Source organism: Cardiocondyla obscurior, linkage group LG03, assembly GCF_019399895.1.
Source record: "Cardiocondyla obscurior isolate alpha-2009 linkage group LG03, Cobs3.1, whole genome shotgun sequence".
Lineage (NCBI taxonomy): Eukaryota > Metazoa > Arthropoda > Insecta > Hymenoptera > Formicidae > Cardiocondyla > Cardiocondyla obscurior.
This window is the reverse complement of record NC_091866.1, coordinates 8,835,171-8,855,073: the sequence shown is the minus strand read 5'-3', so window position 1 is coordinate 8,855,073 and position 19,903 is coordinate 8,835,171. Positions and strand designations below refer to the sequence as shown.

General features: G+C 35.7%; 1 protein-coding gene across 2 annotated transcripts; it reads right to left on the bottom strand.

Moving 5' to 3' along the window:
• Positions 1-98: 98 nt before the first annotated feature.
• LOC139113723 (uncharacterized) lies at positions 99-9,889 on the bottom strand. Of its 2 annotated transcripts, XM_070675061.1 has the most exons (8): positions 8,114-9,888; positions 4,028-4,151; positions 3,560-3,901; positions 3,381-3,449; positions 2,403-3,314; positions 2,182-2,280; positions 1,060-1,967; positions 100-629 (listed from the first exon to the last, which is right to left on the bottom strand). In XM_070675061.1, the coding sequence occupies exons 1-8, from the start codon at positions 8,147-8,149 to the stop codon at positions 510-512; spliced, it is 2,610 nt and encodes an 869-aa protein (XP_070531162.1). In that variant the 5' UTR covers positions 8,150-9,888; the 3' UTR covers positions 100-509. The 2 variants fall into 2 exon arrangements, with proteins under 2 accessions (XP_070531159.1, XP_070531162.1); XM_070675058.1 differs by having other exon boundaries at positions 99-1,967; positions 8,114-9,889.
• Between the last annotated feature and the right edge of the window lie 10,014 nt (positions 9,890-19,903).

The window sequence follows — 19,903 nt, the reverse complement described above, 5'->3', positions numbered from 1 at the left end:
TAATTTTTGTTCTTTGCTTATACATTTCCATTTAGTTATTTATTAATTTGTTAATAAAAAATAATATGCATTTTCGGAATCAAAAATTAAATATTTATAAAATTTTTATGTCTTATTATAATAATCTTTACATGTATAATTTATATATTAAGTATACTGTTTCATTTCTCTTTTATCGAAAAATCGAACATGGAATGTTTTAGGCGTCAAATTATTAAGTTTTATTATAATTTATAATAATAAATATCAGGATATTGGATGGATTTAATTGAAATTAATTGTATTAATGAATTAGAAATTGATTGTTTATTTGTCTTTTTATGCAATAATTAATTTACGAAAGAAATTAATCATATTTTAAAAGCTTGCTATTAATTTAATATCTAGTTTCAATTTTTTGTATATTCTATTAACTTTGGTTATTTTGGCAGGTATTTTTAATTTGGCCATCCATCAACTAACCAGCAGCTGGCGGACGGGCAATGCCAATATCCTATATTTATTAAATGCTACTCCCGAGAAGAAGATAAGCTTGTCTTTTTAGAATAATTGCAACTTAAATTTAAATTAGTGTTACATTCTTCATTTCGCCGTTCTGCTCTTGCTTTCTCTTCGTTCGACGGTCTTAACTGGAACATTAAAAAAACCAAGATTGGTTTGACTCAATATCTCTTTGAGATAATCAATACTGCCAAGTTGATTTATGTCCAGCGCTTTTACAACGAATTTGCTATCTTGTGTGTCACATGTATTGCATGCATATGGAACAGGAGTGGCGGACGGGAACATAATTTTCATCTTATTGCTGTCCATTTCGTTGCCTGGACAGTATGGTACGAAGATAACAGGGATGAATCCCAACTGACCAATGACAGAGGTAAGAGTCGAGCTGGTTTCTACGTTTGTGTTGTTATTTTGCTCGACTAAATAACAGGGACATGCTTGTGGATTTGGCCCTACAGGTAACGAAAAGGGCTTGACGTTGATGGAGCTGGGCGGTTGAACACCAATGGCATCAAGAACGGGATTCGTCCGGAATGTCTCAAGGCGTGCATTTACCTGTCTTTCCGGAGCAGAGAAATGTCCATCCGAGTGAAAGGATATATTAGAAATCGATTTGCTATCCACCCTGGCAGAATTGTTATATTCTCCGTCCACGGTAAGAATTTCCTCTTGTTCTAATTTATCAAATTGATTCAAGTCTTTAGAAGGTTGTTGTGAGTTATAAGACGAATAAAATATTGACTTTTGATATTGATTGCGATCGTGCACTGAAAGTGGCTTAAATTCATTTTTAAGTGGCTTCTTAATTTGCTGCTGCGATTTTGCATGTATCGGGTAATTGTAAAGTTGCGAATTCAACTCAGGCACATTTGCGTATTGATCTTCGATTTCGTATTTCAATGACGATGGTGTTGAGTCTGTATGCAATAGCGAATTAATTTTATTTGCATTGTAGGCAGTTTCTTTGTTCTCAGAGATTTTCAATACAGACTGAGTTTTGTATTGAGGTATATATTGTCCTTGATGTATATATAACGATGCGTTAACTTCCGTTGGACGTGATAACTTCGATAATTCGATATCTTTTAAAGCATAGTCGGTATATGAAGAACCAGTTTTCTTACTAAAATCATATTGCGAGATGGAATTATATTTGTCTGTATTAAATGAATAAATCAGAGGGTGATTTCTTATCGGTTCTTTATGTGAAGGTCTTTTCGTTGGTTTTACATCACGTATGTAATTTAGATCACCAGGCCATGGACCATTCGGGCCTGGGGAACCGGTCGGCCACGGACCATTAGGACCATCAAGTCCGACACCTCCATCACTACCGATATTACCAATATTACCTATGCCTCCAATACCACCAATAGGACCTTCATTTCCGATTAATCCCTCAGGCCCTTTAGGACCTTCTGGACCCTTTGAATCTTCTGTATATGTGGGGTAACTAGGATACGCTACAAGAATATAATAAAAAAAGATAAATAATTATATTTATTAAAATTATTTAGTTATGCACATGTAATTTTAATTAATTTAAAATATTAAAAATTGCAGCAATATCAGTTATTGAAATAATTTTAATAATATACTTTACCCAGCTTAAAAAATTAATGCGGTTTATTTATTTATTTGAATTGATAAATTCGTAGGATATAATAAAGAACTTACCAGGTTTTTCAAAATGTAAAGGTGTTTCAGGTGGTTTTGATGTGACGGGATAAATAGCATGTCCAGGATATGTAATATATGCTGGCGTTCCTGGTTTTCCTACAATATTAAATATTTCTAATATATTGAAATTACTAAATTACATATAAATAATGTCACAATTTTTTTATATGTACCGGATTTGAGAAATATATCTTGTAATATAAGTAAAAATATTATACCTGAAATATTAGGTCTTGGATATCCGGGATATGACGAGGTTCCCGGTATACCGGGTGTAAGATATTGTGGCGTTCCTGGTTTGCCTGGATTTCCAGCTGTACTAAGTGTGCCAAAAATTCCTGGATATTCAAAGTGTGATGGTATTTCTGGTTTTGTTAATGCGATAGATAAATTTGGAATTTCTGAATATCCGGGATATAACTGTGTTCCTGGTTTATTTGGCTTTTCTGATATAATAGATATGTTTGGAATGTTTGGCGCATTAGAAATTCCTGCATGTCCTGGATAATTTAACATTCCTGGTTTATTTGGTGTACCTGGAATTTCGGGAGCATATGGAGTGTTAGAAATTAGTTGAGTTGCTGAGTGTCCAGGATATAAAGAGGTGCCTGGTTTTTCTAGAACGCTTGGCGTTTCATGAATTTCTGGATGTTCAGGGTATGATGGTGTTTCTGGTGTGCCTGGTTTTTTTGGAATGTCAAACGTTTCCGGAGTATGAAAAATGCCTGGTGTACCAGGAGTTCCTGGATATGCCGGATGTGACGGTTTTTCTGGAGTTCCTGGATATGACGGATGTGACGGTTTTTCTGGAATTCCTGGATATGACGGGTGTGATGGTTTTTCTGGAGTTCCTGGATATGACGGATGTGACGGTTTTTCTGGAATTCCTGGATATGCCGGGTGTGACGGTCGTCCTGGTGTTCCCGGATATGCCGGGTGTGACGGTCGTCCTGGAGTTCCTGGATATGCCGGGTGTGACGGTTTTTCTGGAATTCCTGGATATGCCGGGTGTGACGGTCGTCCTGGTGTTCCCGGATATGCCGGGTGTGACGGTCGTCCTGGAGTTCCTGGATATGCCGGGTGTGACGGTTTTTCTGGCGTACCGGATATGTCAGGTTTTTTGGTATGCTCTAAAACGTTAATTAATGTTAATTAGTAGAAATATTCTATGTTACTAAAAAATTTTTAATTTATACCATTTAAATCGGGTTTATAAGGAGGTCGAGTCGGTGTTATCTCAATCGTTGATCCGCTTCCGATAGGTGCTGTTAATAAAAAAGTAATTATATAGTTATTTTGATATAATAATTTAGATATAAACACTTAGATTATTTAATATATTATACATATAGATGCAAATCTCTCATTTACATACTTCCTGCACTCGGTATTGTTAGAGGAGGAACGTTTGCGTTTGTATATTGCGCGCACACTGTAGGAAAATGCAATTCTCGCCATGGTGTGATAACACCATGATGCTCATGATGATCGTGACTATTTTTGTCTGCATTATGTTCATGTTTATGAAGGAAAAGCTCTATATCTTTTCCTGGCTGAACAACACGATAACCCCATCCATCGCTAATGTAAAACGTTGCTTTTAATTGACCGAAAGGGTCGACGTAACCGTAACATCCATAGGTGATACTGTGTAGACCTCGTGTTTCATGATGAAACTGACCATGTGGATTGACATTGTAACCATATTTGTACGCATCTGTAAAGTACAATAATTATAAATTATTTTAATTTTTTATCGTAAGCGAGAGAGTAAAGTATCTTTTCTTTTATATTTTTATAATCTATAATTTTTTTTTAAATATTTTTAAAGCTTTTTACTTGCCTGATTCAAAGTTCTGCCTTAAGTACTGAATTTTTTGTTTGTTGTTAATATTCAAAATTATTTCGCCATCTGAATTGGTGCTTGTCAATTGCTGAGTGAGTTGCGACGTGGCAGTAGCAATCACCTGTAAAAAAAAAAATTTTTTTTTTACTGTTTAACAGAGCAAAGATAAAGAGCAAAAAATACTGTCGGTATAACTTTTGTTATTACGTTGTCTTTATAAGTAGAGAATATTCTTTTATTAATAAGAAACAGTTGCTAATCGCAATAATTTGCTTTGTCAAGGTTCGTGACATTTCCAATGAGGCATGATGTAATTATCGAGTTGTGTTTAAAAACAGTTGGCCTTTAATATCAGTCGGTAGAATTAAGTATTTGATGCGATCTGCAAGCGCGCATCGTGAAATATCATAGTCGGTATTTCCAGTTTCTGTAGTTAAAACGATTTATAATTCTCGGCTATTAATTTTCTAATCATATTAAGAAATAACATACATAGAAGTGCAAATTTTTTTTTAAGTTAAAACAAATTTAATACATACATTTCTGTTAAAAGAATCATATAATTTTCCATATTCTTATATGTTGCTATTGCATTTTAATATGCTTTCACTTTTCAAACGTGGTGGATGAACTATAACTCTCTCTACGTTTTTGATCTCAATTAATTATCCATTCTACGTAAGCGAAAGTCTCTCGAAAGCCATCAATGACTAACAGTAGAAATTCTTATTCAATTTTTAATCTGCATAAGATAAAAATAAAAAAAAAATGTTTTTTGCATACATGCATATATACCAAAACACACGCACGTACGTATTAAATATTAATATACTGATATGATCCGTTTGTTAGCAACGTATGTGTATGCGCATAACGTAAAGCAATGGCTTTATGCACTCAAGTTTTGTAATTTTATATTCTTACGGTATTCGCATGCTTTTCTGCATACGAAATATGTAACGGAGAAAATCTTTTGCTTCCATCTGTTAAACTAGCCTGAATTTCAAATGTAAAATAAGCATTTGCTTCGCATCTTTTTTTTAAAAATCTTCAAACATTTCTATTAATTTTTAACATTACAGATTTCTATTTTCGAGAGAACCACCTCGAAAATTAAATCTAACATCCGGTATCAAATTCCTGCCCATCCCACTTTGCAGTTCTATCACCGACAAGCTTAATAATAACGGGATATTCGCCTGTATTCTCTAAGTAAGAATTTCACCAACTGCCATTGCAAAAAAAAAAAAGAAAAAAAAAATATAAATAACTATGATCTATCAGAAATTTACATTGCCATATCCGTAATCTCCCTAAACGATGATATAACAGATAATAAGATTTTTTTTTCATCTTTACGGTTCGAAAAAAAAAAATCGATATAAGCATATACGAGATGAGTTTCTCTTATGATTTATTTAGAAGCGTTCCCGTTTGATCGCATATTTCAATATACAATTTACGTCATGACAAAGACTAAGAAACATCCCTCTGTATTATTTTACCATTATTAATATTCAATGTAAACCTCACATACGTTTGGCCCTTTAATACATTTCAGTAATCATTAATATTTCAATAATACATTTTATTCAGCGCAAAAGTGGCACGTATCCTGGTATCGGCTAAGTTAGGTTTGGCCAGGATCCATGGTCGCGATTGATGATCTCAACCGTTGTTCCACCCACGAGAAGGGAAAGTCGCGATTCCAAGAAGGCTACGCGAGCGGGACTCTTCGTCGACTTCTTTCCTTCAGTCCCGGGTTGACAGACTATATAACGAAAGGTTAATATATGCTAGCTCCCGACCTAAACCCTTCTCCATGCGCACTTGCAGCGTCAAATGTTGCCGTGACGATTAATGCCTGCGGTATTTATGTCGCGATATTTTAGTGGACAATAGCAAGATCGTTTCAGTCAAAGCGACCATAACGTCCAAGCTGGCTAGCTATTTGCTTCATAAGGCGATCTCGGCGTGACCTTTAGATTCAAAGAGATAACATGCAAGTTTTAACAAAGAGCTTGAAAAAAACTTGCAGTTTTGAAATAATTCTAATTGAGTTTAGAGAAATATCTTCGGAAAAGTGGATGAAAAAAAAAAGGAAAAAAGACATAGATTTCGTAACAAGAAACTTTTTACTTGATGTCATTGTATAAATTACTAAATTCATCAAAAATGACACCGGAGTCAATTTTTTGTTGAAGGAAATTGATTTTGTTGAAAGATCCATCAGTTACGATAAAATATGTTAATTTATGCGACGTCGTAAGTCAAGCCACTCATGTGTGCAACTAATATACATAATATGAAACGAATATCTCAGTAAACTACCCATCATTTAAATTAACTTTGTTAATTAAATATTTATCTTTTATTTTTTATTGTTTTCTTTCATTTTTCTTAATTAATTTTTTTTAGAGAGAGAATACTAAAAGAAGAAGAGAACGAAAGAAAAGGGAATAAAATACTCTGGACTTCATTCAAGGCATCCACGAGAAATATCAAAAAGTTGACCGTTCAAGATAAAGTAAACGCAATGGCATTTGATACAGACAAGTATATCTTAATTGCTCGTGAATCTGCCAGTCAAATAGCCAAAGCTGTATCTGTACCTTATGAATCACACGCCGAGACCGGATCATCTTTCAGTGAAAGTCACCTGTAAGTAGTTGCGTAAGGTACCAATGATTTTAGCCGAGGGCGAAGCCTCTGGTACATAATTGTATGTCAATCGCATCGATCTTACACTCAGTAAGATCATATTGCGATGAAAAATATCTAATCTGGTAAAGTAATTATATGAAGAAAGCTAAACGAACTGCTTAATAATATCAACAGTGGCATTTAATATCATAATAACATTTAAGAAAAAGATTCATTAATTAAATAAATAATTTTCACAACTAAGTAATTTAAAAAAAAAAAAAAAAAAAACGAATATTATGGACAATAAAATCTTGTATCAGTTGCGTCGATCAGAACTTCAATTAAATTCGCAATGACACGCAGGAATTCAATAGCGAGAAGGTCGATTACACAGAAATGCGCTTTTTCTATTTTAAGTACGTTTAAGATGACCGCCTAAGGCAAAACTTCGTTTCATATTCCACATATGTGAATGACACATCTCGTAACAGCAACTGAATCACGAGCGCGAAGAGAACGATCTTCTTTTGGCAATGAATTTTTATGTCGACCTGTTTATCGCATAACTATCATAAAAAGAAACAAGAAACAAGACATATAGTCTTAATCAGAAGAAGAACTTTATAAAATAGATGTCTTACATATTAAAAAAAAAAAATTATTAACGTAATAAAGAAATTAGAAGGAATGATAAAAACTGAATATTTTGTACGAACGTTGTTGTACGATATTATCGCACTGTTGCGGTATTGAAATAAATTATGAATGAAATGTAGTGCAGCAGCATTCCCAGTTGAATGGGTGCCAATATGAATGGAAGTTTTGATTAGATAACGAGTCACGACGGACGCAGCTATTACCAAGTCGTAATCAGTGCTTCACGCTTCCTATTACGTATCATAATTACATAAATAATACTACTACGTGACTGTCTTAATATTTAATAATAATAGTAATAATAACAGAAGAAAGATAGTGGCACACCTATCAGATTTATGGCTTTCCCTATTTTTAATTAAATTCACTTTTTATCAATGCTTTAACGTAGTACCCTTTTTTAATAATTAGATATACATATATGAAACTAACAGATTATATATATATATATATATATATATATATATATATATATATATATATATATATATATTAATAAGAAACGTACTGCATAGAAACAATGATCGTACATCTTTTATCAAATCGATATGCTAATATATGCAACAAGTAGTAAAACGCGTCACATATTTATGAGATATTAACACGAGAGCATATCACATTACCATATCTCAGTGTTCTTCCGATTTGAATATCCAATAGACGTTATCGATAGCGAAAGTTTCGATTGCAGATATTACGTTGTATATGATATAAAAATTGAAGTCGGGCTTTGTGAATTCTGAAATATCTATAAGCAAGTGGTATGAAGGTGGGACGTACCAAGATAAAGAAGGCTGCAGTGCTATGCCGCAGCATTTTGACGAATAGTCCTGTTTCAGCAGGGCATTGTCCGCAGCCTCTCTATAATGACGACGAGGATGATCCCCAGAGATAATCGCACGCAGCGCGTCCGTTCGAACTGAACACGTCGTTGGCAGAAAAAGACTTTTTATACAGGGTGGGGATTGCCGACCCCCCCAACAGGTCTCATCCTAACTCTATCTTCTCTTTTCCCTATTCTTTTCGTTTTGATTTCTCGAGAATCCTGCCCTGCACTTCTTTCCGTCCTTATAATAAAGCGCCCTTAATAATATTATTATTTAAGAAATTATTTGTTACGTTTATTAGGATTAATTAGGACTTTGTAATCTTTTATACTCAGTTCTTGTTAAATAAATTTGCGACCTCGATTAAAAATACACTACTCGAAATGTAGTTCAGGTGCGCTCTTACGCAAGAACATTTACAATTAGATTTCTCCGTTTTGCGGCTCCCACGCTTGATGAACCACCAGATGAATTAATTTCAAATTAATTCAAGTAAATTCTCCATATACAGTTAACGGTGGCGCGAATTCTTCGCGAACGTTACGATAATTAACAAGAATCAATTAACTGGCATGGGCGATGGGGTTTAAATGGATTCGAAGAACACTTTCAATGTCTTTTGTGTAATTATTTAACTATATACGGTTGGCTCTTACAAAGTTGTGCATTCGGCTCGCGAGGAATCTTTCTTGCTAATCACCTTGTCGCACAACGCAAATTTATCTGTTCAAAAACAGCTCCGCGAATAAATTAGGGTAATGCGTGTACGATGAATTAATAAAAAAAAAAATATATATATATTATTCCGACACAACGAATGAGTAGATATAGAAAGTGCAAGTAAAGGGGGCGGACCTATTAAGTCAATTATGCAAATATTTTTGCGGTGCCTATATTAATTCATCCTAAGTAACCAGATGCCGGAAATACATCTGAATTTATTGACACCTGTAGGAAAGAATCTGAGAGTTTGCTGCGACAAATTGGTGTGCTAATATATGATAGGAATTTGCCTCAAAGACGCCACATTGAAGACGAATTTTATTACTAGAGAAAGCGCTTACTTATCGCACATGAGGTCTATTCGTCTTTTTATACCTTGGTGCGGTTTATATGTATATGAAATCAAAAGCAGGACGAGACACAATTTTGGTACGAAATGAGAGGGGAAAAAACGTCTACGAAGCGCGATTAACACAATGTATTATTCTCGTTATCTTTCGAGCGAGAGTTTAACATTAGCTGCCAATGTTCCTGCGGGTGATTTATGCGAATAAAGAAAATATTCCGATTATTAGATTATTTTTAGGGCTTGCTCGAATAAGTTTTATATCAACTACGATTTGGGAGCTAAAAAGTGACGATTGATCTCGCGAAAATCGCCTCGTCTTGTTCGGGAAACTCGCCGAGCGCATTAAAAATAAATGTGAACAGATCAACTCGGCGTCGAGCTCGGCGCTTTCGAGAATCCGCGAGAAAAGGACAACGAGAACAGATGATCGGAACCGACTTATCGACTGTCTCACTTTCTTACGCGGTTGACTCTTTTCTTCCAATAGCCGAAATCTCTAACGGTCACTTCAGTCTAGTTGCGGAGGTTCGGGCGCGAGGATGTCTTGCTAATTGCTCCGCAACTACGCGCAGTTTCGATCGCGGATAGGAAGTTTCCGTACACGAATTAGTGTCGACGTAGTCGACTCGGGACCGAACGATCATTTTCCGTATCTGTATGTCATTCTACTCACCGTTCTGTGCTTCGTTTCGTGCCTCGAGCAAGTGCTTCGGACAAACAAGGTTATGTATCGGGCGAAGGGCACGGAGAGACCGATCTGAATTATGCTGCGGTTCGGCAGTTCCGACTTCCGACTTCCGACCTGCTTCTCTTGTCAGCGACGAGTCGTCACGTCCTTCAGCGACATCCAGCGGCTTCCGGCGACTACCATCGTCAGAGATTGTGATCTGCATCCCGCCCGTCCTCTTCGTCCCGAGATTTTCATCCCGCTTCGAACAAGCGACTTTTGAGCCCTCGCGCATTACATCGTAGCCGGTTTATTGTGTCGAGATCGAGGACGATTGGAGAAGACCCGGCGGAAGTAACCAACGCTACGAATATCGAGTGTAAACTTAACAACAAATGATCGTTCGTCGCGCTTCTTAATTTCAATCGTAGACAATCGCCGCGATAATCCACCGTCGTTCTTTCGGTCGTTCGTCTCTCGCGTGAACGGTGATTATAAAAAAACAGAACAGTGTAATAAGTATCAAGTAATTTGAAGTGCCACAACACTACAGGATAATCCAGCATTCTGCCACGGAAGGAAGGAAGGAAGGAAGGATGGATGGAATGACGTCGAACGCTGTCGGCCGTAAATCACTCAATTGTAATTATCCTAAAGAAATTAATATTATTAATTAATTAACGTCCGAATAAATCCAATGACGCGCGTTTCGCGCGCGTTTTGTAATCTCCAGCTGCTATATAAAATGTGACGTCATTTATCAGGTTGGCAAATAAATTTGTTCAGCTTTTGTAATTATAGTTTACTATGTTAAAAAAGCCGAACGAACTTATTTGCCAACCCAATAAATTGTTCCGTTAAATGCACGCACATCTGTTGGAATGCTCTCCCCTTTCCGAGGATTTATATCTTAGATGCGTGCAGCATGTTGAAAGCGTGTGGGCTTATCTCGCGAGCCCGACTGCAGTTAAATCATTGTCTCTGCGAGAAGGTTAAGGACCCAGGCTATTAGGACAAGCAAACCGGTTTCGCAATATTCTTCATAACATGAAATCACTTTAGGAAGTTCGCGAATTCTTTTTTTAACTGACCACCTGAACAAGAGTAATAGTCTATTTAATTTTTTTAAACCGTTGCATTTAAGCCAACGCTATCAATCATTATGGCGTAACTTATTAATATTTTCAAAGATGCATTAAAAAAAAAAAAAAAAGAATTATACGTTTATCATCAGGTAGCTTGCCATATTCACTTTGAGTATTCGCAGAATGAAAGATGAAGGGATGAGAATGGTAAGAATAATTATAGATGCATAAATTTTTATATATCTTGCTGCTATCCTTTGTTCTTGGCGAGAACGCATAACGCAGCGACCGCCTGATCAATCTATTACAATGTTACATAGATCAAGCACATTCGCTCCGCATTTGATCAACACCGCGATTGGTCATAGATCTATGTATGTCAGTTGCCGCAACAGTCACATTCCGCGTACGTGGCGTGAATCGAGGATTCGCCTTTTTTCCGTATATTCTTCTGCGTATCCTTCTACAGATTTCTGTGACTAACGTAGATTTTCTGCTTCGCGAGTTTCTTTTTTTCCCCCCCCGCACATTTTATTTAACGTTAGATACGGGGTGCATTCGTTTACGCAGCAGTCAGAGCTGTTACTGCACTTGTTCGGAGTTTATCTCTTTTCTTCTCAATGTAGAAGAACAAAGGTAACCTCTCAACTAGTCCAGGAACTGCGCCGACCACTGCGTAAACAAATACGCCCATAGCAAAACACGCGCTTTACGTACACCGAAAATCAGGTTCGGTACGTTTTTACCGCGGCGACAGCGGTAAGCGTACGTAACCCTAGGCGGCGGTGGGGGGGAGTTGAAAGGGTGGGGAAACGGCGAGGACAAGCGGGGTGCGTTCAGTCCTAGTCCTTCCTCAATCTTCAGCTGGCGGTCCGCGGCACATGTATTCCGCGCTCTGTGTGAGTCTCAACACACACTACGCTAAGGTCACCTACGCTAGCTGCCGTCGCCGCAGCAAACGTCGTATCTGCTTTTCCGTGTACGCACATACATACATACATACATACATACATACATACATACGCGCGGTACGTGCTTAGTGCGATGCACGTTCCCGCATACCTCTCTATTAAAAACCGAGTCGAAGTTCTTACGGTGCGTGGTCGAAAAATTATTACAAATCGGCGATTAGAAATGTCCATTCGCGCAAGTTAACTTTACAGCCGACTGATCTTTACGCATAGGAGTTACGAGTAGGCGAGTAGAGATTTGTGAAGTAAATATTGCGCGTAGAATAATCTGTTGTACGCAGCAACTTCCGTTCGTCTGTTAACAGATTGCCTAACTAACATTCTTTATTTTTTTTTGTTCTAAAGTACAAGGAGAGGCCAGCGGAACACTCGTCGCCGATTTGTTAAAGAAACGAACCGCGGCCGGTTCGTCGGGTTTGCCTCGGGAGTTCCGTTAAAGTAATTGCACGTGAAGGATTTTAATGAGTGTCTACTTAGCCCACGCGCGATCGTAGCATATCCGCGATCTTCGCGAGTTTCCAGTGCGTGGAAGGAGGCTCGACACCTGGACATCCTAGCCATCAGCCTGAGAGGAGGAGGAGGCCTAGGAGGCAACATGCCTCGGCGGAGCAACCTAGAGGTAAGTCTCATTTTTTGCTTACAATATTAATTAAAAGCATGTAATTTTTTTTTTTTTTTTTTACAGCAAACATGGATTTGAACATATATCTACAATTTAATTTTTTATTTGTATGTTTCAGGATTATTGTGGCTGTATTATCACTCCGCTGCTGCGCATCAATCGGTGAGTCTTTATAATATTTTATTTGTATCTTGTTAACGCGCACGGCCTCTAAGAAGGAGGTAAAGGAAAGAATGTGAATTACAATTTTCATAACGTTCTATTTCGTAATTATTAGGCAATAACATAACAATACATATATACACGTGTATGTGTGTCTACCGGCGAGCAATAGTACGCTCGCACTTACACGGTATAAAACTCACAACGTGCGTTTCCTGCGCCCGCTGCCCGATGCAGCCGTTAATTAATTTTGAATTAATCGTCCCAGACTACGTAATCCGCGCACACCTCTGAATTTAGATTCCTTTTTTTATTCCGCAGCTCAGCGTCTAAATTCTTATCAAGTCGAAAGTGAAAATACGGAGCTTCGATAAGCCCGTTTTGGTACTCGATTCAGATTAGAACAATCCGTATCAGCGACTTCGTTGACACCGATTGTGAATTATCGTGCTCGTAGTTTAGGACGATAGCTTCGCTCGTCTCGCATTATAAAACAGTTCGCTATATTAAACTTCAAAAGCAGTTTTACAGTGAAGCGACGATTTCAGGCGGCGCGAACGCGCCGCGCAATTTTTTTTCACTGCCCTCGTGGAACCACCGTTTAATCCCTTAATTCTAATTCAGTAGAACTGTTTTCTAAGGAACACACCGACTATCTCGTACATAAATTATTCTTATCCCTTGATAGGTAAAGATCGTCGATGAGATAAACTTCGCAATTGTATACGAAAAGTTTAAAGCATAACTTGGACCAAGTCCACGTGTTTTAAGACATTTAACTCTCCTGATAATGATTACTAGTAAAATGCTAGTACCGATAAAATATTCAAGAACAGGAGGTCAACAGGCTGAAGTAATAGAATGAGAAAAATATCAGTTAAAAATTTATATTATAAATGAAATGCAGCTGTTTAATAGTTATTAATAGGGCTGGCTAGAAAAATTACAATAGAAAATTGAAAACCTAGTGAGACATTAATAATATTAATCTATTTACATGTAAATGTTTCATTATCGGTACTAGTACTTTACCAGGAAAGCGATAACGATGCGCTGATAATTGAAATAACGTAAACCTCCTTGCAGTAATTGTTAGTAATTATTAGTATCGATATTACTACAGAGTTCCACTAGTAGTTGGTTTTATTAATATTTATATTACTATTCGTAACAGGAGAGTGCTAATGAAAAATGTCAGTGCCAATAAAGATATCGGCACTTTGACGACAACGTAACGCGTGAATTAAATTTTACGACATTGGTCCATTCCGGCTCTAAATCTTTCATACTTTTATTTCTGCAACTTTCGTCCCCCCTCGTGAGGGAGCAATAGTCATAGGTATTTTTGTTCGCTAACAATAATTTTTTTTTTTTTTTTACGTCGTTAGAGACATGTAAAGACAGTAAGGATGATAGATTGAATAATAGTATAGAGTATGAGGTATCCTTCATACGAGAGATAGTACGGAATATAGATTAGTTATAGAATACATACATGCACATTAGATTTCATGTGTGTGTGTGTGTGAGTGGGTGGGTTAATGTCGTGTGTATGTCCGTGTTTGTTAAGAAGAGAAGGGAAGAAGTAAAATTGCAGAAAAAAAAGAAGGGATAAAATATACGGAAGTTCTACATTTTCTCGACTAGAGAATTTAAATTGTCATAGAAAAGTTTGATATTTAGGAAACAATGCGGCCAGCCCCATGTATAACAATATGCACGAAAGTGGAAAAGAAAATGATACAAAGTCTTGGTAGTTTTTGTAAATTATACTTCTAAAAAAGTTCCCTAACTTTCGCAGTATGTCAATTAATTTTTGGTCCGAATAGAAAAAAAGTTTTCTTTTCACCCGTTGGTTCTTTTATGTATATATGTATATAAGTGACTAATTAATTGGACCGAAGTAAAAACTCGTTTTTATTGGAAAACTATAATAGTGTATAATATAATTTAAAAAATCGATATCAATCAGTCGTATGGAGTATCTTTTTTTTTTCCCACGTTAATTTATTTAATCAAAAATTTTTATTAAAATCTTGGCGTTTAATAAAATAATTAATTATTATTAAATTAACCGCGCGTAAAACTATTGATGAGACTATTATTCGAATATTCGTTTAACAATTGTAACTTTATATAGATAATTATTTATTTTTTCATAAACAAACACTATACACTAAACTTTGTATATTTAATTGCTAAAAAATTATAGCTTTTAATATGTAATTATGGTTATTGAAATTTTTCATTAATTTATATCGGTAATTACACGATTATAATTTTCTTATTTCTTTTTTCTTTGCCATTTCGTTTTATCTTCATTTGTTTTCTTTTTCAAATTCAACATTTTTATTTATAATTTAAAATTTAGTTATCTTTTGTATAACAATATTTTCTAAAATCATATTTATACAATATATGTATAATATTAAAGAGTGCAAACAATTCTGCTTAAACTTCTATATCAGACTTTGATTTTTGTTGTTTCTACTGGTCCTTGTTATGCGTATTGTGTTCAATTTTGATTCTACCACCACTAATTATTGACCTAGATTCTGTTAATCTATAATTACATATTAGAAAGTAAATTATTATTAATTTATTTATTTCAATTGTTAATAAAAAAAGAGTATTTCATTATTTATTAAATTACTTCCATGATAACGTTCGGATAATTATAATTTAATCGCGTCAGAGATAACAATTTTTTTAACACGTATCGAGATTTAATAACAGTTAATGATAAATATTTTATAATTCTACATTTATTACACATACCATAGTTCAAAATTATGCAAATATATATTTATGTTAATTTTTTAAATAAAAATATTTAGATGATTGAAAGGATTATTCCTTAAATAAATTTTAATTAATTTGCAAAAAAAAAAGAAAAAAAAAGATTAGATCTTTATCGTGACATAATCACAAGTCGCAATTTTAAAAATAACGTAACAGCATACATAAAATGAGTTTCGTAATTCGCGCAAAAAAAATGTTAATTGACTCGCTCTTACGCGACAGAATACATACATATAATTTCGCGAAATTGGCCAGTTCAATAACTTCTGACAAGGAATTAATTTTGCGTGTAGAACATGAGTGTGAGTGTATGTTTCGGTATATAATTTCGCGCGGGGGCGCGGTTGTGTGAAATTTATTAACTTCTAAGTAAATTTTATTTGGCGCGGACATATATATCTTAATATAATAATTATTATTCATAAGTTTGTAATATATTTAACTTTCGTAGCGTACAATCTTCAAGTAAATAACAAGTGCCTATATTCCGAACATAACTAGTCTCTAACGTATTAAAATTAAGAGTATAAAAAACGTACGATGTGAGAGAACCAACAGCTTCGCGGTCGTGATCGAAGCGACATGTATATGTCTACTGGCCCTATCTACGCGGTCAGTGTTGCATTCGTTGTTCTCAAGTTAGATAATTTAACGCTCTCGATAAACGGTCGATGATCGGTGCTTATGAACATGCCGAATGCGTGGGGGAGGAAAAGGGGGAGGGGGCTGGCCATATGTAACGACAGTCTATCTTCTATTTTAAATAAGGCATTGGGAATTGATATACAGTCAGGCCTTCGAAGTTACTTTCTCTATTAATTATTATTTTCCACTTTGCTGCACTTTTACACTTACGCGTACGATCATGCGGGACCACCTAGGATCCCGCGACCTTACTTTTTACTCGCTCCCCGGCCACGTAATCGAGTGGCGCATATAAATAGCGAGTGAATATCTCAGCGACATCCTCCGTCTTTCCTGACGCGACAAAAAGGCAAGTAGTAAGTAATAGAAAGTACGAAAGTAATTAATACGAACGGTCCTCTGCGATTCTGTAAAATTCTAGTTGGTTTATACGATAAAACGACCGTACCGGAGTCAGTCCGGTTAAAAGAGCCGCGTTAGGTCTTGAGATTTGACTGTTCGTATGTTCGAATTTATTGCGTTCCGAACCCTTTGATCGGGGCAAATATTTGAATGGAAATAGAGAGACAAAGTTGGCGCGGGAGGAGAGCGGGAATTAAGATAGAGAGAAGAGAGAAGGTCGGATAGATAGGTAGATGTAAACGGTTAGTCAGCGGGAATATGTTGTAAGCTAGAGAAGCGGATAGAAATAGTAGAGAGATCGCACGTCAAGATGAATCTTCGTCGGCGACGCTCCAACGAACGCTGAGGTACCTGTAGCACTTTTGATTGCACTCGATTATAATTTTCGCATTTATTTGCCCTGCCTCCGGCTTGGCAACGAGAAAAAAAAAAAATATTAACTTCAAGCGTCGTGCGGATAATTTATCGCGAAATGAACGATCCTCGCTTTTTGATATTTGCATATCACGTGTAAGCACAGCCACAATTAGTAAGTGATGCATACTCAGGAAAGTAAAGCGAGACGTAGCTTATTGTCCTCCTAAGAAAGAAAAGCCTCAATTGTCGGAAATAAAAACCTTTTGCGAAACAATTCGATTAAATGTCTTAAATACATTTCAAATAACCGAAACAAAAAAGTCGGTTTTTATTTTATTTAATTGCCACTGGAAATTAATACGCCAACGTGGCCCGGCTAGCTATTGAATTTGATTAGTTTCGAAATATCCGTGCTCCCCGGAGCCAGGCTCCTCTTTCTCAGCAGGGCATATTACTCCCGTTTGAAAATCAATCGCTGCGAAAATAGTCGGGGGCTCTCCAATCTATCTTTAAATAGACGAAGAAATACGGACGGCTTTTTACCAGCGCTTATTACTCAGAATGCTCTATTTGTCACTCGAATCGCGCGTCGAGCCTTTCGCTCGCAGATTAACACGGGCTTTTCGGAACTTTATCATTTGATGAACAGCGTTCGATCGTGGAGACTGGCCGAGCAGTCGGGCGACGAAGGTTCGGTGACACGCTCGGAATCTCATTTATTAACTTTATCACTTGGATGCTTTGCTATCGAGAGCACTCTGTGCACACTCTGCGTCTACTTTACGCATAAATATTTATAATACAACTATCGCGAATTGTCAGATTAATAAAATATCTATGTGCCTGTTACCCTCATTTTCTTATAAGCGTTTGTTTCGTTTTCCTGGGTGGCTATGTTAACGTTCCTTCCTCTTGTTGCTATTCAGATTAATTCCGCATTCAATAGACTTTAAATGAGAGCAGTCAGCTTTTTCACACAGTAACAAATCAATCAAGCACTCTAAAACAATTCTGTAAGCGATGTGTCTGCGGTTGTTACGACAGAGTACATTCTTTTACGCCACTAAATTTTATATCTTTGTTTAAATTGAACCTATTATCTCTTTCTCCTGCTCAGTTTTTTTTTTTTCTTTTTTTTTGCCTTTTTTTCTTTCATGTAGAAACTTATTTTCGCTGCGCTTTTATACATATGTATACATATACGTACACTATTTCCGACATATGTCACTTGGACACGATTTTAATTATTTATTTATTTATAGTAAAGCTGAAAATCGGCGTAATTAATTTAATTTCGCTCCGCGCGTCTTATTTGGCAGATAGAACGTTTTAAACGATATCTCGAAGCACCTTTCTTTAATCGATTAACATAAATTATTATTGACAGGAATAACAAAGTGCTTAAGGGAAATTAGTAGTTAGGAACGTAAAAGAAAAAGAATTCACAAATAATCTCAGAAGATTTATTAAATTGAAGTCGCCAAACATAATAATGATATACCAAACCAAATCTTTAAAAAGCAGCATTGAAAATATGGTAGCTGAATTTATTTTAATAATTATGACGGCGTCAGCTCTGAGTTCAACTATTAGAAATTATTAAGTATTCGCCTAATAAAATTTGTAATACTACATAAAACAATTATTTTTACATTATAATTTGAGTAAAGTTCGAAATTCCTTTAGATAAAAATAATTAGTAGCATAAGTTGGAAAAAGAGATTTAACGCCGCCATTGGACAATCAATAAAAATATTTTTTTTTAATGCTTTTAATGATGTCGCAATCAATATCAAATTTTAACATAAAAAAGAAAAAAATTATGTAAAAATTATGCCTGTAAATGAATGATTGGAAATTATATTAATTAATTCGACGACTACATTTAATTTGCTGACTTTAAGTAGTTTTGTAAACGCAACGTACAAACGTGTAATTACTTTATACACTGTCAAAACTTTTTTTCGTAGATCGATAATTTATTACACATTTAAATATTAAGTTGAAGAATTTTCTTGCGTAATAAGTACCTCATAAAAATAATTGTATATCATATAACAAAAAATAAATTAATTTAATATACTGCTGCAAAAAAGTATTGAGCGAAAATATGATTAATATAATAAAATTAACTAAATCGTCGTTCTAATGGAAGTTTTTTTTAAATGTTATACCTTCAGGTTTGAATTCAATATTTAATTGGTTATAATTAATTAATATCAGCAGACATCGATATATGTATACGCCATTCAGCTATATTAAAGTATTAGGTCAAACAAAAAGCAAATTTTACGAATAAAGATATTTCGAAAGAAACGAACGAAATATACGAATGCACTGGGTTCATTAATACAAAATCTTATTATTGAATAATAATGTCAGTTTTCGGACAGATTAACGGTTAGACGTTAGGCATGTTGGTTTATGATATCATAATTGAAAGATAATTTTTTTTTATTTGACGTCATAATCCAATATGACTAGAAAGAGAGAGAGAGAAAGAGAGAGAATGGAGAAGACAATGGAAGGAGAAGATAAAGAAAGATAGCAGAGTGAAGAGGTGAGAAAGAGAGAATAAGAGACTTTTATCGAGAGCAAATGAGCAGAAGTACGCTTATAATCGTCAATCCGAAGGTGACGATTCGCCCTATTTCTTTCTCGATTACTAGTTTTTATTTATAACACAGAGTTAGGTTGCTAGAACCAAGATTAACGCTATTATCAATCGTCATTCGTGCATCGACCCTTAGAAGGAGGGTGTACGCACGTGTCTAATGTCGCGCGTCTCCGCGCCTCCGTAATACTGAGCAGCAGTCGTCGATACCCTTTTAAGTTAGATTGATACTCGTAGGTAACAAACAGGTGTGGTAAATTTGTACGCGCAAAGAGTGGCCGCGTGGCAGCCAGTGACGCTCGCGCGGGTTTAATTTTTTTCTTAGATCGACATGGTACAGTTCC